Source organism: Gouania willdenowi, chromosome 17 (assembly GCF_900634775.1).
Source record: "Gouania willdenowi chromosome 17, fGouWil2.1, whole genome shotgun sequence".
Classification (NCBI taxonomy): domain Eukaryota; kingdom Metazoa; phylum Chordata; class Actinopteri; order Blenniiformes; family Gobiesocidae; genus Gouania; species Gouania willdenowi.
This window is the reverse complement of record NC_041060.1, coordinates 24160040-24186406: the sequence shown is the minus strand read 5'-3', so window position 1 is coordinate 24186406 and position 26367 is coordinate 24160040. Positions and strand designations below refer to the sequence as shown.

Here is a 26367-nt window from a genome sequence, read left to right as displayed (position 1 = left end):
TAATTATAATTGACCCCAACTCTGGTTCATTCCATATGCTCTATATAATTGTTTTTTTTTTTTTTTTCACAGAATTCTGAGTAAAATGCTGTAGTAGTCAGACAAAGGGGATACTTGATTCAGAAATAAGGGGTACTAACTAGAGCCAGAAAACCTAAACCACTGGTTTAGGTAAAAATAAAAAAAATAATAAAAAAAAAACCTATTAAAGTATTTGGATTTATACTGTAACGCAAACCGTTGGATGGAGAGGTTTCAGCCACTAATTTAAGTTCAACAAAAACAGAAACTTGTTCCTCTGACACATAAACTGTTATTAAAGTGTATTAGTTCTGCAGAGCTACAGTCACTGATCTGGAACCTCAATCCTATTAGTACCGCTCTGTCCCTCCCACACACACGCACACGCACGCACACCCTTCTGTCCTTCAGACGCGCAGTTCCGCGGACACTCTCCACAGGACGCTCCGTCTCCGGGACTCTGCTCTGCTTCCAGTCCGACATGCGGCTCCGCGGCCGCGCATCGGCCGGCGGGGAGACTCGGGGGAGCGGGTAACTCAGCACCGAGCCACGGTGGGACCCGCACTGAAGCTTTTCACCGCAAACCCGCAGTTTTAAAAGGTGAGAGGACGAACCGTGGGGATGATCTTTGTCCTGATCCTCTAAAACTTTTCTTTTCTCTTGTTTTTTTTAATGTAATTTATTATTATTATTTTTTAATCACAAATAAGACATAAATTGTCCTTATTCAACTCTGAATAATGAAGATTTTATTTACAGGCTGTGTTTTAAAAGTGAGAGGCTTAGCATGCAGTGAAGAACATCCATCTTATCCTGATCCTCTAAAACTCTGAAAGTTAATTCTGTTTCTCCTTCTTTTGGCACCTACAAAAAAAAAAAAACATATTTTTGTTGCATTAATAAACGGTACAGGTTTATCACTGAGCTTATGAAAAGCTCCTCTGATGATACAGTTTGTCAATAATCTTTACTAATTTAATCTTTAAAGCTTAGTGTCAAACATACGGGTTGCGGATCCTTTCCTTCAGTCTATATATATATTTATATTTATATGTCCAGTTAATAGTTCAGAAATATTGCTCTTTATGATCATTTCTACACAGCTACAAAAACTAGAATCATTACATTCACGTTGTTTCAGTGGAAGATTAATAATATTAAAATAAAAGAATTAAACAGTTATTAATGAAAACAGAAATCGCACTTTGATATTTACGCTTGAATATCATCTTCATTGTTGGGGTTTTATGTGAAACTTCCGAAGCTTAAGTCTTCTGCAATTACTTGAACTTGTCTAAAGTTTTCTGAGCATTCTTTCAGTTTTCAGAGGATTTCCAAAAGGTTTTCTGAAGTTTTCTAAGGTTTCTGGAAGTTTGTGTGTCTTCATGTTCTCTGACATTTCATGAGGTTCCGAGAGGTTTTAGAAAGGTTTGCACTTCCTGGAGGTCCTTGTCATGTTTTCTGCAGTTTTTTGAAGGTTTTCCAAAGTGTTCTAAGGCTCTGGAGGCTTTCATGGGTTTTCTGAGATCCTTGGAGGTTCTTTGATGTTTTCTAAGAATTTTCAAAGTTAGGTTCTTAGAGGTAGTTTAGGTTCTCCAAAGGTTTTCCAAAGTTTCTGAGTGTTTCAGTGTGTCTTCTTGGAGGTTTTCGTGTGTGTTTTCGGAGGTTTTTGGAGGTTCTTTGAGGTTTTCCAAAGTTTTCTGTAGGTCCTGACAGGTTTTGTATTTAATTTTTTTTTTTTGCTGAAGTTTCATTAGCTTTATTGATGTTTTGGGAGTTTTTTAGTGAGTTTTGCAGGTGTTTGGTGGGTTTTGGACTTTCTTCTGGGGTTATAAACTGTTTTTTTACCATTCTTGTTGGTTTTTGGAGGTTCTCGATCATCCCTGACTAGTCCTATGAGTGTCCCAGCAGAAGATAGACTTCCTATAATTAATCCGAGCAGACTCAAAGCAGTAGGAGACATGGCTAAAGCCACTCCTGGGATTTGTGTCCATTACACAATCAGATAACAGTCAGAGGACTTCTAATGGCAACGTAAGCCCTTTTCACCAAGCGGAGGAAGGTTTGCAGAGCCAGCGTTCACTTTGGGTTTTCCTGTGTCCCTCAGGTTGGATTTAGATGTGTTCTTTACATAACAGCAGAGCTTTCATCATTCTTCCGTTCAACATGGAGATATTTAACAGGTTTTTTCACTTCACTGACCAAAATATGTAAACTTCACTCAAACTCTCCCTTTGTGTCACGCTTCTCCTCAACCCACGAGCAGGTCTATACTTCCTCCAAACCATCTCACTTTTAATTTGAACAAAAAAAGCAGTTTCACACCAAAACATTGTTTCATGAGGTGAGTGACAGAAAGTCATTGAAAAGCAGGAGCTCTTTCAGATCTGAAAACAAATCCCTACCTTTCATTAGATCAATATGGTGACACTCGGCTCGTTCATCTATTGTACCACCGTCATGCCACAAGACATTACAACCTTCTTCTGGCTTTTAACTTTTTACTTGCAAAAACAAAATAAAGTTACAATCTCTGAAGCACGGGGAAAAGGACTGTGACATAATCAGCTTAACAAATATGACTGACGTACAGTACCTTACATCCAATCACCGTAATGAATTAGGAGTGTGTCATAACACAGTCGGCAAATATAGAACCTTTTTAAAACGTAAGTACATTCTTAAATTATGCATATTAAAATAATATAAAACACATGAATTATGATAAACTTAAACTTGTTCTGAAAATCTAAATATTTACACAAATATTACTATTATTAAAATAGTATATTTATGGCCCTTAACAGTATTGCTGATTATTATAGGTTTCTTTCTTTATTTTGGATTTTAAGGTTTTTAAGGAATACAGATTTAGATTAAAATATACTGAATGTTTTATTGTTACCTTGGCTAACAGTGGGTCTTTTCTTATTTTATTTTGAAATAAATTGAATGCATTTATTGATAAATTAAGGGAATTATTCAAATCCTTAGATGTGTTCTATGAAAAGATTTTGCCGCTTCAACCTGTGATGATATTAGTTTTACCTATTTAAAGGTGTAGTCGGCAACTTTCAGATCCCTCCCTCCCGGCTGCTCTCTTGCCCTGCCACCAAACTTTCCAAAGTCCTTCCCTCAGAGGAGCTAACAAGCTAACGCTAGCCCAACAGCAACATCACAGTAATATAACATGCTCTGTTAAAAGCATATTACTGCAACGCTTCTCTCTCTCAATGTGCACAAACCTCAGCAGCAGCAACAACACAGTGTCACTTACAGCAGCCCACACAGAGGCTGCTGCACGCACACAACATCACTACAGAGTTCTAGTGTAACAATTACAAATCAAACATAATGTAAATCAAGCAGAAGTAATTACCTTTCAAGCAGAAAAGTCACCAATTACATCTTCTACTCCTCCAGACCATACACTATAATAAAGACAGCGCTCCAGCCCGGGAAAGGGGCAGGGCCTGTGAGCAACAGCTGTCAGACAGTCCATCAAACACAATCCTGGCTCTGATTGGTTCTTTTTGCGCGGTCACGGTGCATTCTGCCAAAAGCTTGCAGGAGCAGCGGGGGGGGGGGGGCTCAATGAGTCTGAGCCACAAACTACTAGTTTGATGTAAAGCGGTTCATTCATCATGACAGTTTTAGCAAATATGGCAAAAAGTCACTTTTATAAGAGTTGCAGACTGCACCTTTAAGGTAGCCTAACTTTTAGTTTCTACTTATCGTCAGAAAAGATTAGACAATAATCTGCTGCATAAAAATTGCAACTGTTTTAATCAAGGATCTTATACTTTTAAAGTGACCTTTAAAAAGGGGGTTTAAATGGGTTTCTGACCCACTTGAAGGTCCCGAAATGTGCGCTGACAACCTCTAAATCTCGTATATCTATAAGTTTTAAAGCACACACTGAGATCTCAGGGTTCTCATCCCTTCCCCCAAACCACAATTCCTCCACTACCACTCGCAAATGTCGTGACGAGTTTTGTCAAATTAAAGTTTAATCAGCTGTTCAACAACGTTGGCGGGCCACATCACACTAAAATAGGTCCCTCACCCAGTCCAACTTTGACATGTTCACGTCTCGGAAATAACAGGTGAAGTGCCCTTCTTCTATGAGCATTTCAGGTGGCTGCACATCACCATTGTGGAGCACTTATCAATGCTGTCGTCTTTTAACTCATTGGCTGCCAGCCATTTTCAGAACAGCTATCCCCCTGACTGCCAGCCATTATAAAGCATTTTGACTCATCTTTGAAGACCCACAGAATATTTTGTACTATGACTATGTCAAATCTGATTCTGAAAGATTAGACTCTCTATTTTCCTCAGAATTTCTTTTTTGTTTTTTTTCCTAGCTTGTTTTGCTCTTCCTTGTAATCAGTAGGGATGTCCCGATACAACTTTTTCACTTCTGATACAATACCAATATTGCAGCCTTCAGTATTGGCCGATACCGATATCGATGTAATACGATATCAGCACGAATCATACATACTTTTTTTACTTATTTTGTAGTGTGGAATGTTAGAAAAGTCTTGATCATGTGATGTTACTCAAACAGAGAACAATAGTCAGAAAAACAGTAAGGATGAGAAAAACTGACCCATTTATTATTAACCAATTGGTTACATACATTTTAACCTTCAACATAATATCTACAATATTCTACATTTGAAAAAATAATTATAAGACCCTGAAGAATAACCTAAATAAATTCAATAAAAACAACTTGTACTTTTAAAGTGCAAACAATTCAAGTTCACTCAGTATATGGTGGAGGGAGGACAAAAACAACAATAACAACAACACATTATTGTCCACTGTCCACTGCTCCAGTTTCACTGACTGTGCCCAAAACAATGTGATAATTGCTCTGTCTTCACTAAAAAAATCGGAGCACTTATATCGGAGATTTTAGATGCAGTCCGATAAAATCCGATATTCGTTTTCTGGCTGGTATCAGACCAAAATCCGATATCAATATCGGATTAGGACACCCCTAGTAATCAGCAGTTGAATATAGGTAAGTTTCACACAAAACGCCAGCTTCTGAGCAAACCTCTGTCCATTGCGGCTAATCTCTCATCCAAAGGTGCACTGCTGCCACCTACATGGCACCAGTTGGGCACTACATCATAATACAAGGCTGATATTCATGGGAGACCTCCGCCATAGTGTCTCCTAGCAACCCCCATTGAAAAACACAATTGACATACATATACGTCAATGGCAGTGAACATTTGTATTTGAAATGGCATGTATGTACGTCAATGGCAGTCAATGAGTTAAAAGTCACTCATCTGGTGAAAGGGGGTGAAGTTTGCTTTTGTAAAGCTTTCTCTCTACAATGCGAGTTTCCCCTTGAATCCTTCAATATGATCACTCATCTGCATGAGACTCTTGTATTCCCCTTCATGCTTGTGTTAAGTTTGTTCAGTTGTTGTTGTTTATTTAAATAAATTACTAGACATTTCAGGTGACCCCATTTGAATTTCAGGTAACCCCATGTGTGGTCATGACCCCAAGGTTATAAACCACTGGCCTAACATCAGAAACCTTGGCTTTAAGCTAGTTGACACCCTGACTTTTGATAGGCAGATCAGAGTTGTTGTCAAATCAAGCTTTTTTCATTTACGGCAATTGGCCAAAAATCAAATCAGTGCTTACTCAGCAACATTTTGAGATGTTCCATCTCTCGTCTCCAGATGGTACAAAATGCTGCTGCTTTTATCTAGCACAAGGAAATGTGCGCACATTTGCCCTGTCCTGAGCACTTTTCACTGGCTCCCAGTTCATTTTAAGATTGTTTTCAAACTCCTTTTATTAGTTTTTAAATCATTGCATGACCTCACACCCAAATACCTGGCAGACCTTTTTCACCCCCACAGGTATGTCCTTGCTTGGGCGCTTAGATCAGCAGACCAACGACGTTTGTCTGTTTGTGTACACGGTAACTTGAAAAGTTAGGAACAGATTTTGATGACATTTTCAGGAAATGTTGATAATGGGTCAAGGAACAGCTGATTAAATTTTGGTGATGTTCTGGCTCCCAAAAGAATATATATACAGTAGATATATATCCCAATCATTTTCCCACCCACACTGTGGAACTCCTGTTAAAACAACCGTTTTTGTTTTTGAAACAGTGTTTCCGTGGAGACGTACGGATCCGGTCGGCCGTTTTCGAAAGTCTGCGCCGAACGAGCATCACTCACCTAACGAACGCAGCTGGGAATTTAAAAACCTGTGCCATGAAACACTGACATTTCTGACTAAGTTGGTGGTAACTCATATTCATAATTGTTTTTTGTATAATTCTAGTTCCCTGAGGTTGTTTCCTTTGTACTTTGTTGGGTTTTGGCTTTGCCAACGTATGGACTTTTCTTGTCATCACTCCACATGCCTCCTCCTTCTTCTACTCTTCCTACTCCCCCTTCTCCCACCCTCCACCAAGGAGGTAATATTTTATATAATATGTTTAGGTTTCATTTATTAACTGCTCCCCAGGAAATCCACTTTGATCTCCTGACATGTTTCGACTGCCCGTCTTTGTCAGAGGCGTCTGCTGATCGATTTGATGTTTCCTTTGAAGTTTACTGAGGAATAGTTGTCTGAATAAATTAAACCTTAATAAATTATTCCAAAATAAGACATAAAGAATGATGCTGGAATCTATCTATCTATCTATCTATCTATCTATCTATCTATCTATCTATCTATCTATCTATCTATCTATCTATCTATCTATCTATCTATCTATCTATCTATCTATCTAATGGTGTGTCTCTTCTCTTCAGGTATGGATCCCAACAGAAGGATTTAAGAACAGCAGGACATCTCTGTGTGACTGACACACACACAGCCACACACAGACACACACAGAGGCAAACATGACGGACAGAATAAACTATAGCACACCCACGGCCAACATGAGGTCCGCGGCCCCGGTGCTGCCGCCCGAGCCCATTGACATCATCCGGATCAAGGCGCGCTCTCGGCGTGTACGCCTGAACGTGGGTGGCCTCACACATGAGGTCCTGTGGAGGACTTTGGACCGGCTACCTCGGACCCGGCTGGGCCGCCTCAGGGACTGCAACACACACGAGTCTCTGCTGGAGATCTGTGACGACTACAGCCTGGCTGAGAACGAGTACTTCTTCGACCGGCATCCAGTGGCCTTCTCCTCCATCCTCAACTTCTACCGAACGGGAAAGCTGCACATGATGGAGGAGATGTGCGCGCTGTCCTTCGGCCAGGAGCTGGACTACTGGGGCATTGACGAGATCTACCTGGAGTCCTGCTGCCAGGCGCGCTACCACCAGAAGAAGGAGCAGATGAACGAGGAGCTGCGGCGGGAGGCCGACACGCTGCGGGAGAAGGAGGGAGAGGAGGAAACCGGCTGCTGCCCTGACCAACGGCAGAAGCTCTGGGACCTGCTCGAGAAACCCAGTTCCTCTGTGGCCGCCAAGGTAACCATCATCATCACTGATACATCCATTCATTCATTCACACAGCTGAGACTGATAGGAAAACATCATTCCATTGCATCCCTCCATTGTTCAATTCATTCATTCATTCATTCATTCATTCATTCATTCATTCATTCATCTGCAGCTGCCAAAGCCACCACTTATAATCTAATTTATCCAACCTTTAGCTGGAAGATTGAACTGAAAATTTTTTTAGTCTTCTTCAGTCATATTCTGGGGGTTTATTTTTTATATTAGGTTTAATGTTGATGTGAAAAAGCATTTTATGATAAAGGGAACCTTATGTCCCTGGAGGATTTCAGAACACCTCAAACTGTGATAAAGTTAATCAGATCGTGCAATGGCCAAGGTTGGGGGTCAATTACATTTTTCAGTTACAATTACATTTTCAATGATCCATGTTCAATTACAATTCAATTGCAGTGACCAGCATTTTTTCCAATTACAATTACATATTACAATTTTTATCCTCTGAACGTCAATTAAAATAAAATTTCAATTATTTTTTATCCTCTGAAAGTTCATTACAATTACGTTCTCAATTACTAAAGTTCTATTACAATTCATCACAATTCTTGAGCCTGAAATAAATAACCTAATAAAAGTGAACCTTCCTTTTGTGTTAGCTTTCTGTTAACGGGTCACAAATCAGCTGTAAAATACACTAAAAACAAATATCTATCATCTGCTTCTCTCGTCTCCTTTTTCGGCATGTCCAAAAAAAAAAAAAAAAAAAAAAAAAAAAGAATAACAAAACTTCTGTGAATCCAACCATGTCGGAAATAAACTGAATAAATAAATAAATAAATTTCTTTCCGGCTTCCTACTCAATGAAAATATAGGTTTTAACATTTCTGGTGTGAGTGTCTGAGCCTTTTTTGTGCCAGTGTATATAGATTTATATATTTTTAACTGGTGAAATCTTGGAAAGCTTAATATGAAACATATTCTAATAATTGTTGACTACATATGTGTAGAAATGTACATAGAACCACCAGTTTTACATTACATTATATTAATAAATTACAAAGTAAATTATCTGAACTCAATTAAAATTTAATTACAATTACGACAGCAACAGATTTTTTTTCAAATACAATAATAATAATAACACTACATAATTTTAATTAACTATCAATTATGCAATTACGATTATAATTGACCCCAACCCTGGCGTTAGCTTAATGCTTTACACATCTGTCGTGTATCGGCCAATAGCAGGCCCTTCTTTGGTCACATGTTCATCTGAGAGAGGTTTTTACGTTGTTTCAGAGCAAATAGGCGACTCAGATTTCAGACTGAGGACAGCTTCATCGAAACGCAACAATGGAGATTAGTTTCATACACTTTGCATAATCTGTGTAATCGCCTTAAATTTGGCTCAGATTATCATTTTTGGACATGATGCTCCTGTGGAGACATTTCTACACTTTTCAAAGAAACGTGAAGTGCAGCCTGAGCTCTGTCGCCTCAGAGTGACACACACACACACGCACACGCACACACACGCACACACACACACACACACACACACACACACACACACACACACACACACACACAATGATTTAAGAGTGAGGCTTAATCTGCTTTGGGGCTTTTGCCAGCCTACTGCAAATAGACGTGCTGTTGGCAGGTTGGACAGTCTTTCCTATCCTTCGTCTGACCAGCAGAGTGGGCGGGGCTTTGATGATTAGTATTTGTCCGGGTTGGCAACCTTCAACCTCCAAGGAGACATTTTAGCACCTCCCACAAAGAGAGAGGAGTATGGCGACGGCATATCAATACCACACACGACAATGCAGCGCTCTATCTACATCAGTATTCATAGAATCAATGTATGTTTAATTATAATATCAACATATAAATAACTGTATTACTGAGCATTGCTGAGTGTTGTTTATCACCCTGTATACTGTATTTACTGAGAAATACCAGTATTAACCAGTACAAAGCAGTGTATTTACTAATGTTAATGTTAGTGTGACACCCCTGGTGTAAGGCCTTGACTAGTGATCATGCTGTCTTGTTATGGCACATTGAGTCTTTTACTGACTTGGATAAACAATAGCTTATATCAATGTTTCCCAACCTTTTCTGTCTCATGTACACCCTCCATACCTCTCGTCAGATTAGGAGAACCCCTTTGTCACTCTAATTTAGTAACATTTCTTGTATTATTTACATGTTGTTAACATGTTGGCCTCTGAAATCTCCTACAGCTTGAAAATGTCAACCTGTACGTTTAACAGACACTAAATATCAAATTTGTGCATTACAATTATTGTAAATCAGAATTTATTGACCTCAATTTTTAGTAATGTGCATAACATGTTGAGTAGGATATTAAGGCCATTAATGCAGTTTATTGTCAACAGTTGGTAAAGATGTTGGATGGGCATGTACAGTGTATCAAATAGGCTTGAAATTGACTCAGCAAGTAGGAAATAGATTCATCAGTGTTTCCAAGTACCCCCATTGTAATGTGTTCAAGTACCCTTAGGGGTACACGTACCCCTGGTTGGGAACCACTGGCTTATATAGCTGCATGCTACTGGTATTGCTAAGAATTAAGCCACAGTTTCCATCAATAATGAAAAAGAATTTTCCCTCTGTTTGGGTCAGTCCTTCTGAAGGTGTCTTCGTGTTAAATGTTCTTTAAAGATCTCAATGTGTTGTGGACGTATTTTTGCTTCTATAAGTATAATAAGTATATCTGCTTTCTATTTAAAGTTAACCTTCATTTGTCCACAGGCCATAACTCATTGTCGAGCTAAATCGACCAATCAGGCTACAGAGAACACACTTCCTGTATTAATTCAATCGCAGTGCCTAATCTTCCTGCTTTGTACACGTTGTTCTTAAAGTAACAGACAGAAGACCAAACCAAAGATCAGAACTGAGCTGCAGGTTATAATGAATGTTCCTAAAGTGCATTCAAAGTTCAATTCATACACTCTACATTTTCTTGCCAATCAACTTTAGTTTAATAAAAGCTGTAAACTGGATTTGGTTCTGGTTTTGGGAAAGTCTGTTTATATTGGTTTGTAGCTTGTTTGGAGCTACTTTTGAATTGGTTTCTAGGGTTTTTAGATCAGTTCAAAAACACTTTTCCTTGGTTTCATGCGAGTTAATTTGGACTAACTTTGGACTGGTTTGGGGTTTGTTGTTGGTCTGTTTTGATTGTAGTTTTTTAGACTCATTTATTGGTAATTCTGTCCTGGTTCTGAGCTGGTTTTGGGTCGATAACTTAACCTTGTTAATGGAACAGCTCCCACTTTAGATTGGACTGGTTTGATGGTGATTTGACAGTGTTGCAAATAGTTTAAGTTCTGGTTTCAGCTTAGTTTGTTTTTATTTGTTTGTAAACTGGTTTTCAATTCAATTCAATTCAACTTTATTTGTATAGCGCAATTTACAACAAAGTCATCTCAATGTGCTTATCAAAATAAAACCCAACAAGATCCACATGAACAAGCATTTAGCGACAGTGGGAAGAAACACCTCTCTTTTAACAGGAAGAAATCTCCAGCAGAACCAGGTTCAGAGGTGGCAGCCATCTGCGTCAACTGGTTGGGGTTAGTGGACAGAAGGACCAACAGAACAGGATAGAGAGATAGAACATCAGAGTGTCCCAGATTGGTTGAGCCGTGAACCACAGATCAGAAGCTGCCATCATCAGCTTCATGACGCTTGAAACAGAGCAGAGAGAGAAGGGACGAGGAGAAGGCACTGACTGCAGAACAACATGATACATTATTATCAAGTCAGCCTGCCTTGGCCTTGGCCCTCACTCCCAGTGGCCTAGTCAATACTTATTATAAAGGTGATGAATCTCTTCCTGTTTATTGGTAAGCTAACAGCGACTCCAAGGTCTGTAAATGCGACCGTTCACAGACGAGCCCATGTCCGCTCTAGCAGTTAGGTAATGTTATGATTCAGTCCTGTTTATGCGGACTGTAAATCATAACCTGCAACATCAGAATTTGACTCTCTTCCCTTTTATTGAACCAGAAAATGCTACCATATACAGACGAGCCCATGTCCACACTCGCAATCAGATTGTGTTATGATTCAGTCCTGTGTTAAGACTGTTTCTATGTTTTTTGGACCAGATTGCTAATACTTTTACTGTACCTAATTTGAAATAACTTTGTTGATTCTGGGCCTGTTTTCACTGTTTTAAACTCATTGGTTAATGATAACTTCATACTGGTTTGAGCTAGTTTGTCACCGTTTTTTAACCTTGTTATTTAACAGCTCATGCTTTAGTTTGTGTGCTATGATGATTCGGTTCAGGATTTCCATACGTGGAAATGTTTGGAAATGTCGAACCAGCTCAAGTTCTTTTAACCCTGAAATACAATCTGTCACTGGTCAGTTACAGATACCTGTAGTTACATGTTTGTGTTCTGGAAGCAGTTTCATGTAGTTTAAATCATGTTTTGCAGAGCTGTAATTAAAGTCTGTAGAAAAAAAAATAATGTTGGTGACATACAGAGAACCAGCAACTCACTGTAATTTCCCAGCATGCAGCAATGATTTTGTTAATCCAAGGTGAGGCAGCCAGCTCACCTCACTTTGAGTCTCATCTCTGTATTCACACAGGAAATGCAAAAATTATGCAATTTTTTTAATGAAAGTGAAAGTCAGAAATGGACAAATTGTGACCCCCAAACAAATACACATAATGACCCACATAATAAACAAAATGACAAAATAAGTATTAATTATCAGATGGGTCATTATTCTAAATGCTGACATGAATGTTGATCATGTGACCCTCGAATATGACAATCACGTTTCCTTGGCCCCTGCTGTGTTAAAAGTTTTCTATCTCTGTTGTAAATAGTTGCGTTTATGGGGAAAATAAACAAATATCAGGACAAATGTCAATATTTATTGCTCGTTCATGAGGCGACAGAGTTCTGTAGGTTTCCAAGGACACACAAATGTAAAGTCTTTAAATGATCGTCTGTATCAATGCAAACAAAATAATATAAATTCAACTCTCTACATTTAATCCAGCTCAGCAGTTTGATGTGTTGGAAGACGTTTATCGTCATTACAATATGGCATATACAGGCACATCCACATCACTGTTGTAAAAGTGTAAAATAATGATGATAATAATAATAATGATAATGACTGAAACCAGATAGAGTCAAAGCTTGCATGCGAAATAAACCTTGAGAAAATATGAATGTGAAGAACAGTCAGGAGCTTGTGTTTTATTTTGAAGGAGATGTTTTTCCTCATTCGAGTGCAATCCACTCACACATGAAACAACTTGGCAAGAATTGAATTACTACTGTTTTCAAATCACATTTATTTCAACTGTTTATTTGTTAAGTTTTAAATGAAGAAAAAAAACCTTGTCTTTGTGCAGCCTCATCAAACACTTTCCTTCCACGTGTTTTACCATCACAGTGAACATATTGTTAATGCTGCCCTTTTGTGAATGCTAATGCTCACCACTGAAATTACGGAAATCTCATTTGGCTTTCTTTGTCAAAAGTATTGGTAGCCAGTGAAGAATTGACTGCAATTTTTTTTCCCCCTTGGGGATTAATAAAGTATAATGGATTTGATCGAAATACATGCATAAGTTCTTGAGTTGAGTTTCTAACCCAGGTTTTTGCTTTTTTTTGCCACTTTTCTTTGTTAAAAGTGATGGAAATTGTTCAAAAACCAGAAGTATGAGTAAAGCTGTGTAGTAAATGAATTATACAGAAAGCAAACCTGAAATCATTTTTGTTTTTAATGTTTCAGATTTCTTATTTCATATTATTTATTCAAATAAAAAATAAAAATTACATCCAGATTAAAAATAAATTAACAACATTATCCAGTGGCAAAATTGAACAATGTTTTCAAACCTAAATGAAAATATTTCAAAGGTTAAACCTATTTTCACTGCTTTTCGTGGTTACTTCTTTTAGTACAACAATGCCCATAAAGTTATAACAAGCAATAACACAAATAAGTTATTGGAAATCACTCTTCTATGCTATATCTATATCTGATATTCTCAATAATTGATAGATGCTCAGACTGTCAGAAAAAGCCGTGAAAGATATGGTAGAGATATCTTTCATCATTTACAGTTAAGAAGCTGCGTGTTACTGTGCCTTTATTTTTAATTTATCCTAATTTTAATTTTAATCTATCCTTTAGACATCTGTGTCAAAAGGCATGAACAGATCTATCCTTTATATGTCTGCACATTTACACCTCACAGCAGAGGAATGTGTGGCTTGATTCACTTTAGGATCTGCAGCTTGGTCGCAGCTCACTGAGCTGCTGAAGTGTTGCATTCAGGGTCTGCTGGAAATTCTCTTGACAGTCATTCTAGGTGTTTTTTTTATTTCATGGACCCTGAGTCAGGCTAGTCGCGTTACTGAGTGTTCATTTGACCGTAGCCTGAGGTGTGTCCCTCCACTGAGTCCGTAGTGCTGCTGAGGTTTAATTCTGCAGCCTGTAAAGCAGCTTGTGTGTTCCTAGTACAGATTGAAACCTGCCGTCGGTGCCAAGGTCACAGCATTTGCTCGTCATTAAGCCATTAAGACGCTGCAGGGACGAACACACCGTCATCCTGCTCCCTTCCTTTGACTTTCAGTGCTAACCTTTTCCTCACAAAGTACTCATTCTCTATTACAGCTGTCCGAGAAGGTAGGTGTGTTAAAAGGACAGACTCTCCTCGACTTAAAGCTGATATTCGGAGGATGAATAGAAAGAGATAAAATTCAAAACCTTACATCTCGACGTCCCTCCCTAAACAGCTCCATTTCCTCCCCCAATCCACCAGAAGCCACGCCTCTACTAACACACGTGGAGTATTGTTTTTCACTAAAACAACACTCATGGTAGTTTGATTAAAACATGTTTATTACCTGTCCATGAGAAATATCACCAAGTCATGGTCCGTTTAGAATCCTTTTAAAAGCTGCAAGTCCGTCCACCTTTGAAAAGCAGCTCCGAGATAAATTCTGTTGCGGTCACGAAGACGTTTATCTGCAAGCTTTGTACACGGACTTTTCTTTAGTTTTTTAGTAGAAGCTTCGGAGTTTCAAAGCGCTCCTCCATGATGCTACGCTGCTCAGAGTGATACCTGTTTGCTGTTGTGACACGCGGCCTTGTTTCCATGCACAGTTTACGCACGCGCATGCACTACAGGAAGTCGAAGCCTATTGGCTAGGCCATTTGCAATTTGTTTAGGGGTCTATAGGATGAAGGCAGGACTTTTATATATTGACGTATATGAATGACCACAGACAGTAGACCATAGTAAAAAACTAGTTAGGTATTTTTTCGCATTTCAAATGAATGATATAACCATAGATTTCTCAGAAACTCTGAATATGAGCTTTAAGTAGAAAGCTAAACTTACTTAGCTTCCTGCCTTTTGTTGTGTTGCCAGATATTGCTGATAATTTAGCATATCAACTATTTTATTGACACAATAAACCAGACATGGCAACCCAGCTTCTAAAGCCTCTTATAATATAATAATTGTAATTAGAAAAAAGAAGTAATCTGTAAATCTGAAAAACCTCTTTAAGCAACATCTGTTTTATCATCTGTTTCTTGCTTATTTACTTCTTCCATGCACCAAAGTTTTGGTGTTTCTCTAGTAGCACACACACACAATGCTATATTTTCTGCATTGCCAGATACAGTTGATGGTCCCACACAGAATAGAAACAGTCAAAAACCCTGAAAAAAGTCATCTAAAAGCCCTTCTTATGACGAAATACATCCAACATGGCAACCCAGCTTTTACAAGTTCTCAGAAATTTGATGGATGAATATCCTGGATTTCTGCAAAATATGATCATAAAATGTGTTTTGGTATTCATTTAAGTCACAACAATATACAAACATAAACAATGTATTATATCTATGCATTATGTTATATAAGTAAAATGATGTGAATATGATTTACATTTATTTATTATTAATAATTTTTTACCAAAACCTGGTCTTCCGGGGTACAGTGAAACAGTGAAATCATTTCCAAGGCACAGTCGGTGTAGAACATATCCATACAGATGTAGTGTAGATGTATTACAGCCTAATGTGTTCTATGTCTGACATGTAGTGTCCTTTTGTTTATGGCCATTGATGTTAAACGTGACTGTAGCTAACAGCTACTCTTTCACATAGAACTTGTTTTTGATATTATATTCTTACGTCCTTTAAACTTGGGTTTTTGGAGATTTTCTGTTTGTTTGACACACTCACAGATCTGTTGCGTGTTGATGCACCAAAGGATTGTGATCAGGATGCGGTCCACACCATGAGTGTGTCTTTTTTCTACCTACAGTGACAGAGATATTCTCTGTAGCTTGAGATGCTGCATTGTCATGCATGAAGATGATTTAGCAGAAACCAGGGTTCTTCTTTAACCCTTTGTGGAACCCTTAGGGACCCCTAACCTCTCCCAATGATTCATGACTCCGCCCCCTCCTTGCTGACTTTGGACCGCTGTTGGAAAATGACAGCCATCCACCAACCACACTTCGGCACTATCGAGTAATGTAATGTAATGTTTATTTCTATAGCACCTTTCACAGACAGAGGTCACAAAGTGCTTTACATATATGCTCATTCACACTCACATTAACACACCAATGGGGCAGAGCTGCCATGCAAAGCGCTGGTCAACCACTGGGAGCAACTTAGGGTTCAGTGTCTTGCCCAAAGACACTTCGACACTTAGGCCACTGCAGACCGGGATTGAACCCCAAGCCTATTGATCAGAGGACAACCCCTCTACCACCTAGCTGCGGAGTTTTTCAGTATTTAAGTAGAGATGCACCAAAATTAAAATTCTTGGCCGAAATCAAAACTGAATAGTCCAAAAACTGAAACACCAAAATAAATTATTATGCTAATTAGTAGTACCATTGCAGTTATGGCTACAAATGTGTACTAACCTAAATAGTACTAAAATTAAAGCATCACAATCCTGCTGACAGACTCTAAAGCCAAATTTATGCTTCTGATGCCTGGTTAGGATCATTTAGCAGATGCGCATCAAGCTTCAACGTGATATAGAAACGTAAATAACACTTGGTAGTGAACTTTTCATTGTTTTCACCACATGCTATGTCTCAAACTCTGCTTAGAAGAGGCTTTAGTGCTCAGATATACTGAAATACTGCCGATCCGTAGAAACGTTGGTCCATCTCCAGACAAGCAAATGCTGACAAATCCTGTTTCAGCCAGGTCGTTTCATTGAAAAAAAGTGTTTTCACTTTATTCAAGTATTTGAGTATTCAATGTTTGAGTATTCAATTATTCTAATATTCTAATATTGTAGTATTCGAGTATTCAATGTTTGAGTATTCAAATTTTTGGGTATTCTCAGTTATTATATAGTTGAGTATTCTTGTATACATGTACTTTGTATTCAAATATGAGAGTACTTAGTACTAAGTTTTTGAGTAAAGTATTTCAGAATTTGATTCTTTAATGTTCAAGTCTTCCAGTATTTGAGAATTCAATGTTTTAGTTTTCAAATATTCTAGTATTCGAGCATTTCAGTACTCAGGTTTTCACATAGTACTCTTTAATGTTACTTTCTATTTTTGAAACCAGTACAGACAATCCTTGGAGAGATATTACAGGTTCTCATTGCAGAATCAGTGGCTGCTGCCACACAGAGATTAATGAGACTCATAAAGGCTTTCCTTTTTTAACATGTCCTGCTCATCAGTCTCACACACACTGTTAGCTGTCAGCGCTAACAGTAGCCATCCATCTCCACTGCTTTTAGAAAGGAGAGGCCCTACAGCTGTGTGTGAGCTCTGCAAACAGCTTAAAACAAGTATTAGTATGAAAGTGACTGCATTTATCTGTTTCTAAAGAGAATAAACCATCAAACACTTCACAAGGTCTTTAAAGCTGTCAAATCTGAAGAAAACAAGATATTTTTCTTATTAAAAAAGTACATTTTCAAGGCAGTAAAATAGAATAGTAGATTGTGTTGAAGTAAAATTTAACAAATTGAATGAGTGGAATTAAATGATGAATGTAAAAACAATCCTAAAAGTCCAAACATCAAATATTTGTATAGTTTTTTTTTTGAATGATTTTCCTATTTTATGCATTAAATCCCCACTCCAAAAATATATTTTTTTAAATGTATCCTGTAATGGACCAGGGTATACCACCACTCCAACACCCTTTGAGTGCTGGAAATAGGCACCAGCAGATCCCTGGAAAGGAACAAACTGGTCAGACTGAATTAATCAATTAATTCTTATTTCATTAACGTACCAAAAACAGTGTGTATTAAATAATCTTTTGACGTGAATAATAAATACTGGAACACATTTTTTTAACCGCTCATAATATTTTCTAATGTTTACATGCTCTTTTTGTCCTTTAACACAGTATTAGGCCAGTAAAATATATTAAAAAAAATCTAACCCAAAAAGTTAAATAAATAAGAAAAAGTATCTCATCTAGTAATATACGAGATAATAATAGAGTTTTCCTTTCATAGGTTTGACCCTTCGGGGTTGAAAGAAACCGGTGCCTGTTTCTAACCTGGCTCTATCCTTTCTATAGATAGACACACAATCCTATTAGAATTATCTTAAAATGTCCTCACAAGGAAACTCTGACCATACTCTTAACACCCTTTAAAGCTCCAGGGTTCCCTCTTAGTTTGTTTAAACATTACACTCTTGAGTAATAACAATAACTTTAGAAATAAATTACAAAATAATAATATAAATATGATATACTAATATTATATGTATCATTTATATTTTTATTAATATATGATCATATAATATATTTATATACACATAGAACACCACAATTTTTCCAGTTTTTTGACTGAAAATTATTCTGTTTAGTTTATTGTGTTATTGCACACTGAAATGAAAGCATACAACAAATAAGCAATTTGAATTGAAAAAGAAATGATGGAATCCATGAACAATACTGTTCACCTGATGCTCACGAGGGTCTGGTACCACAGTGTGTTCCAACACTGCTTTTATGCAGACAGATGGGGTTGGAAGTAACCAAGAAAAGTTGGAACACCTGTAGGAATGAGTAGCACCAGCTTTCAAGGCTGATTCAACCTTCATTGTTGCAGAACAGCTTTAAATTGTTGACACACTTTGTGTTCCCTGAAAAAAGCCTATTTGTATAATTCTGAAATGTACATTATTTGTCAGTTTTGGGTAACCAAACCTTATACCTTACCTATATATATATATATATATATATATATAATAATACTCTTAAACTTCAAAATGGTTTTCTTTTTTAACCTCTTTATAGAAGGCGTGTGTTGTGATGGTTGAGCATGTAGCAGTAGCTTTTCTTGAATTCCCTCTCAGAACAAAGTTACGTCATCCTTATCTCTCTAAGTTGTGTTGTGTTGTCAAAAACTCGATTTACGTGTGTTTTGTGTTATTATAGTCCCACCTGTGGGTCATTCAGCATTCTGTGTGTGCATGCTGAATGAACAGCATGATCTGATGCACACGGTCACCAGAACCACTGAGACGTATTAAAGCAGTTAAAATACGTCCCCTTGTCTTTCTCCTGTATCTTTAGGAGGAAGATGCTGAACTTTGATTACACTTAGTAATCAGACCAGCTGTTGCTATAGTTGAACTACTGATATGTAACATAAGATGTTATCTTGTGACTGTTTCTAAGGACAGATGTAAAAACTGTAATTGAAAGCATAAGACGTCATCTGAAGTGTGGTTTTATTGTATTTTGATGAACAAGTGTTTCAAATGCTAAGTGACAGCATTAATGCCTCATGATGCTGCACTTGTTGTCACTGATACACCCTGCATGTAAAAAGCATGATTACACAGTTTGTCATCATTCAATTTTTTCAGATATCAAGATTTAGCAAAATTCTGGGCCAATCAGCGTATTGCGTTTGTGTGTGCAGATTAAGTGGTGTAATCGAACGCACACACTCACAAGAACCACTGAAAGATCCTGAAACACTTCAAACGTGTCCCCCCTTATCCTCCTGATTTACTGTTGTGGTTGTACTAGTGGTCATGTTATCTTATGACTGATTAAAGGACAGCTGTTGTAAAAACTGAAAATGCATGACATCATATATAGTATGTTTCTATTGGACAATACAAACATACTGTGAATGAAAACATCAGTTATAACACCAGTTTAATTAGTACAACTTTTACTTTCTCCAACAAATCTCCCCCCTCAGAACTTGTTGTTTTCCTCCATTATTTCAAAATCTGCCTCTTGTTCTTGACTTATCTAAATAAACAACTCATTTTGTGTTTTTGTGCCTCGAGAAAAAGACACATTTCTGTGTGTGGAAAGTTTGTGGAAAGCTCTACTGTTTGTCTTGTTTGACTTTGTGACACTGATTGTTGTATTGATACCAGGTTGTGTTGTCTTTGCTGGGTGTGATTTGTGGTGTGACTTTTCATAGAAATGACACTAACAAGCCATCTTTTCTTTGTGTTACAGATCCTGGCCATGATCTCCATCCTGTTTATTGTCATTTCCACCATCTCACTCTCCCTCAACACCCTGCCCGAGTTGCAGGTGGTGGATGAGTTCGGCCAGTTCAACGACAACCCCAGCCTGGCCCATGTGGAGGCGGTGTGCATCGCCTGGTTCACCATGGAGTACATGCTACGCCTACTTTCGGCGCCCGACAAGTGGGATTTCATCAAAGCTCCTCTAAACATCATCGATCTGCTGGCTATTCTGCCTTACTACGTCACCCTCTGTCTCACAGAGTCCAATAAAAATGTCATGCAGTTCCAGAACGTGCGCCGTGTGGTGCAAATATTCAGGATTATGAGGATTCTGAGGATTCTTAAACTGGCGAGGCATTCGACAGGACTCCAGTCTTTGGGTTTTACTTTGAGAAGGAGCTACAACGAGTTGGGCCTCCTGATACTTTTCCTTGCCATGGGCATCATGATTTTCTCCAGCTTGGTGTTCTTTGCTGAAAAGGACGAAGACGCCACTAAGTTCACCAGTATTCCTGCTTCCTTCTGGTGGGCCACAATTACGATGACCACTGTGGGTTATGGAGACATTTACCCACAAACCTTGTTAGGAAAGATTGTAGGAGGACTCTGCTGTATTGCGGGTGTCCTTGTTATTGCCCTGCCTATTCCTATTATTGTCAACAACTTCTCTGAATTCTACCGCGAACAGAAGAGACAAGAAAAGGCCATCAAGAGGAGAGAAGCTCTGGAAAGAGCCAAAAGAAGTGGCAGCATTATTTCCATCAACCTGAAAGATGCTTTTGCACGCAGTATGGAACTGACAGATGTGCTGGTTGAGAAGAAAGAGGACAGTAAATGTCCCGTGGACAATCATCTGTCCCCGAGTCGATGGTCTTACCACAAACATTACACCAACGTAGAGGGGGGAAGCCCCAGCAAGACACAACATTACCGGGAAGTGGCTCAACAGGGCTCGCCAGAAAGACTTCGGGGCTCATCAAGTGCAAAGCGGGTCGATGAAGCTAGCAAGACAGAGGATGAAAACAAACAAGAGGAGGCCGACACCGACATCAGTGATATCGGCACTGAAAGGAGATTGTCCACTGTGGCAGATGAGATCTCAGTGGAGGAAGGCGAAAGAAGCTGTCTCCTGCCAAAAGCTGAGGACTGGTCGACTGCTTCTAGACAGCATCGAATCCCCCCACCTCTGGATCTAACTCAGATTAGCAGTTTAGAGGTCAATCCCAAACCCGAAAATGTCCAACCAATGACAATCCTTAAAGAGGGGTTGTATGAGTTTGTGTCAAGCCCTGGGGAATGTGTCTCTGAGGACACTTCCAAGACAGCGGTTAAGGTTTGTGACAGCAGCTCTCTGAAAGTTGATTTCATCAGATCCCAGGATGACGTCCTAATGGCAGTGATGACACCTGCCACCACCCCTGGCTCTGCCACCCCAGGCTCCGCCAAGCTAGCTCAGCTGCTTTGTGATAATGTGGTTTCTAGGTACTCTGTGTCTCCCGGCTCCACTGCAGAGGACTTTAAGTCCTCGCTGGTGTCCCTGAAGTCTCCGTCCTTGGTACAGCGATCCGTCAATTCCCCGGGAGGAGGCGAGGGCATGACAGCTCGGAGCTTAGAGGGTGAAGGGCAGCTCATAGGCTTAAGCCACCAGGGAAGGAATCACATGGAGAAGTCTGCTTTCGGCTCAGGATGTGTGAGTCCACTGTCAGCTAAAGCCAGCCCTCTTAACTGCACTCAGGAGCTGGTGACGCTGGATGTGTTGGATATGGGACAGAGGCAAGGAGAAGGTGCAGAACAGAGCGAGGAAACTCGTGAAAACCACATTGTTGTGGATGGAAGTGTGAGTCCGCCCTGTGAAACCAGTATGTGAGCAATCAGAGAGGAACTGAAACAAAGGGGATGAACTGGGAGCTAAACTATTTCCTCCTGCCAATGAAGCTCACTGTGTTTTGGCCCATTGTGGTCTTTCTCTGTTGAGTGGAATCGGCGCCAGCTCAAGTCAGCGCTGCTGCCCTCACATGGTGAAGATGGTATTCACATGTTGGCCAACGTCTATCGCTCCTAATGAGCAGAATAAAGCCTTTGTGAGAGTGACGATTAGGAGCAGACACTGCTTTTATGTCACTGTTGCCTGAACTAAATGCACTAAGAAGAGACAAAGGGGTAAAAATAAGTCTCTTTTTATATATGTATATATTATATACTGGTCCCAGAAGCATTTTTGGGGACTTGCAGGCCTGGAATCCATAATGAAATGCTTCAACCCCTACTTAATATTTTAGTATTAGGACATGAAACAGAGCCTAATTTGAACAGAAGTTGGCTCTCGGCTTAGAAAGGTGAAACTGTGCACTCGCGATTGTGATGCTGGAAGCTGTGGATTATGGATAGAGGAGAGGGGAACGTGTGGACAGAGCGACAAATCGTGAAACCACACAATTGTGAATGAATGTGTGAATCGGTTCTGTGAAACCAGTATGTGAGCAAATAAAGGGGAACAGAAACTAGGACCATACATTTTTCCTGCTCTTCGTAATGCTTTCACGTCACTGTTGCCTGAACTATGAACTATACGCACCAAGGACGGACAAAGAGGTTAAAAGATGTTCTTTTTCATATATGTATATATCATATATACTTGTTTCAGAACCCATTTGAGAACTTGCAGGACTGGAAACAATCAAACACGGATTAGCTTTGATCCCTGGGTACTTAATCCTTTAGTATTAGGAGGTGAAACGAATCCCATTTATCTAATTTAACACACGGACACACGTCATTAAAAAAGGAAATGATCGTATCCCAATTACCACTGGATGACTATTCTTGGACTTATGTTTAGTGTCTCATTGTTTCTTTGTTATTTTTGTGTCTCTACAGTCAGACAGGGAACCAGTGTCTGTAACAAGAGTGAGAGGCTTCTGGATTTACATTTGTATTTGCAGACTTGAGTTAAAAGCAAAGATCCCTAAACAAAAAATTATATTTTACCCTAAGGAAGGCCAGGAGAAGCTGATGTCCGTTGAAGATTGAAGGAGCCTATAGACGGGAAGGAATACGCACAAATACTGTGGATCCCTCGTGTTTTCTACACGATTGGAGACCCAGTTGAGGGTCTTGACTGTGTGTGTTCAGAAGTCCTAGTGTTAGACTGAATGAAGAGCACACCATCTCTTTTGGTCTCCATGAGACTGGTATTGTACTAAGTGATTGTTCCAGTTTGTTGTTTTTGTGAAGCGAAGTAGATCTGTTCGATTCTTCCTTTGCTTTCTGTTGATGACAGCACTGTGATGGACAGGTTGGTACTTGAGGAATATGGCGACACATTTCAAACACTGGCTTTTTTGCCAAAGCTGTACAACACTTAATTTTACCCTTCAGTTATTGGCCAACATTATCAGGCATCCCTACAATATACAGTAAATATAATACTTAAGGTCTAACAGACCTGGTTTAAATACTGTTTAGCTGCCATCTGCTAGTCAGTCCTGGCTTTGGGTTTGTGTTTTGCCTGTTAATCCTACTAAACAGTGCCCCCTGTGGACACATTAGGAATAGCCATTACTGAATTATCACATATAATGTGTTCTGTCATTCTTATAGTGACCTGTGGGCCGCTTGTTTGACACCTTTAGGATAAAAGTTTTAGTTTCTACCATATTTGAAATAAAGGTCAACTCAAACTTGCATTTGTATTTGAAATAACTCAGAACACTGCCGCATACCGGTATCACGGTCTGGCTTTGGCCCTTGGGGGGGGGGGGGGTCCTGACTTTAACAATAACTAAGTCTCATTGTGCTGGCGGCATCAGTAAAGGGTAATCTGGGGCACTCTGGGGGGCTCGGCCGTTGCGCTTGGGGGCCGGTGGGGCGACTTGCAGCATCCCCTTGGTGCCCCTGGTGGCTGGGGATCCGGCTGTCATCCTTGGGCGGGCAGCTGCCGGTGCTGCTTCTGTTCCAGTTCTGGCCTAGGGGCCGGTCTCTACAGCCTCTGGGCACCCGCTGGCTGCCTGGTCAGCTTGGCCCTGGCCGTCTACTAGGTGTGGGACTTTGCTCCTCTGCTAGGGTCTCGAGCAGGTGGCTCTCTGGGCCCTCCCCTTTGGGGGTTTGGTGCTGGTGTGTGGGTGGGGGTGGGTTGGGGTGGGTGTTGGCGGGGGGCCTTGGGGTCGGGGTAGGTGGCGGGATGCGCTGGGTCCTTAGCTCCTTTGGGATTTCTCAGGTGTGTATGTGGGGGGGCGGTGGCTGCCTATCGGCTTGGGATCTCGGGGGCATTTGGGGGGCTGCTCGGTTGTGGGGGGTTTGGTCTGGGACTCTTTGGCTCCCGCTCTTTCTGCTGGCCTGGCTGCATCTTCGGGCCTGGGGCAGCGCTTGGGTTCGCAAAAGCGGTTCTTGCACAAACATTGGTCATGGAAGCACTGGCATGCCTTGGGCTGTGGGATAAACTCGAACTGGGCTTAACCTTAGATACGTAGATTCCAAATACCAGTTTTAGGTATCACCACACACTCCTTCCCTCTGTTCACGGCCACCACTATTATACCTAAGCTTCGCACTTGCCACCAGACTGGCTGAATGGATTTCACGACACAATAAGCACAATATATACTATAACATCACATCTTTCTCTCACTTTAAAGCAGTCAGCCCTTTCCATTTCCTACCCTGACTCCCTCTACATCTCTAAATTCATTTATTTAATTGCAATAACAAAACACGCATTGCTGTCTTTAAAAGATTGCACTTCTTGTAGTGATGACCTTCGACAGCGTGTGCAGACAGAAAAAAAAAAGGTATAACTGGGCTTATAATACAGCATCGTCACCAACTGACTGCACGTTTACATAAATCTAGCAGTGATTTTCTGACTTTGATGCTCCTGTAGGACTTGTCTGAGTATTTAGAATCACCGTGTTTCATTTCTCAGGCACTGATTTTGTTGGAATAACCATAAAGATAGAAACGGTCCTCCTGAGAACCAACCTGTTCATCTCCGTCCTCTGCAGTGGACGTGAACTCTTGGTCCTTTATCTCCTTTTCAACTGCTCTACTCCTTCCTAGTGGGCTTTGTAGGAAATATCCTGGCCTTTTATGTGCTGTAATAAACACTTTTAATGTACTTTCTATTAGTCCATTTAATAAATATATACTTGTTTATATGCATGTTTGATTTTTTTCTTCGTATCACAGAGGCAGAGCTGAAGAGACATCAAATGTTTAAATGAGGTACACAAGGTAATAAAGGTAATCCACACAGATGTTTTGAATTTGTCAAAAATTGAGCTTCCAGTACATTAAATGATTGAACTCTCAACGGTGAAGTAAACATATACTTGCAAATTCTTGCTAAATATATTAATTGCAGATGATGTTTGGAAAATATCCGAATTTTAACTTTAAAAACTGAGGTTTTTTTTTTTGTTTTTTTTCAATGCATACATTGCATTTTTAAACATCAGTGTTTTTAACTTATGGAGCCAGTAAATTATTGTTTAAAACAAATGACCCACATCTCCATGTTGTCGAGGTACAATTTGTGTATTTTCAGACAATTGTCTTAATAACTGAACTTTTGAAAGCTATTTGAAATCTGCCTTATCTTCTTTTGCCTAAAATTGCCTTCCACCGCTCCAACCAGCAGCCACAGTATAAAACAATCTTTAAAATTTGAAAATTAACTTTGATTTTAAAACAGTCGATCCATCCATCCCTTATAGTTTTAAACTCATTTTTGGAAAGAAAAAAAAAGAAGATATTCTGACCTTATTGATACTTAGGTGATTCTCACATAAAAACATTACAATGTCAAACACCATTGGAATGTATTATTATTCATTCATATATTACACAATCCTAGTTATTATTGATTTCAAAATAAGAATGTTGTGTTTATTGATTAAAACGAGAATGTCCACCTTTGCCTTTGATATATTTATTTGTTTATTCCATTAATAATTGAAGCTTTTCCAATATATTCAGAAGATTTCAGCCAAAAAATTTAAACACAGGCAACCCAACCAAAACACAATCAAAAACTGTTTGCTTCTTACCCAAATAACCAAACCCTGTGCCATCACTATGGCAACCAAAATCAGTATCTTGCCCTGCCCCCATCAGGCTCAGGTAAACAAGTAAAATAAAATACAAAAAGGTATAAATAGTGTTAGGAATTATTTCTGGCTCCTACATGGTATAGAGATTGTCATATATTGGTTATATGAAGTATGGCTGCCTCACAGCAACAAGGTCCTTAGTTCAATTCCTTCTTTGGACTTGGGTCCTCTGTGCTGAGTTTGCATGTTCTCTCTGTGCAATGTGAGTGTGAGTGGTTGTTTGTTCATGTT

The 26367-nt window shown here is 39.4% G+C and overlaps 1 protein-coding gene across 1 annotated transcript; it reads left to right on the top strand.

Moving 5' to 3' along the window:
- Positions 1–467: 467 nt before the first annotated feature.
- LOC114479383 (potassium voltage-gated channel subfamily B member 2-like) lies at positions 468–21903 on the top strand. The gene is made up of 3 exons (XM_028473042.1): positions 468–621; positions 6831–7502; positions 20016–21903. The coding sequence occupies exons 2-3, from the start codon at positions 6924–6926 to the stop codon at positions 21894–21896; spliced, it is 2460 nt and encodes an 819-aa protein (XP_028328843.1). The 5' UTR covers positions 468–621; positions 6831–6923; the 3' UTR covers positions 21897–21903.
- Positions 21904–26367: the final 4464 nt, after the last annotated feature.

Bases quoted from the DNA above. Each gene is read 5' to 3' on its own strand.
- LOC114479383 (XM_028473042.1), top strand. From the start codon at position 6,924: ATGACGGACAGAATAAACTATAGCACACCCACGGCCAACATGAGGTCC. The intron at 7,503-20,015 runs GTAACCATCATC...TTTGTGTTACAG, and splicing joins GTTCCTCTGTGGCCGCCAAG to ATCCTGGCCATGATCTCCAT.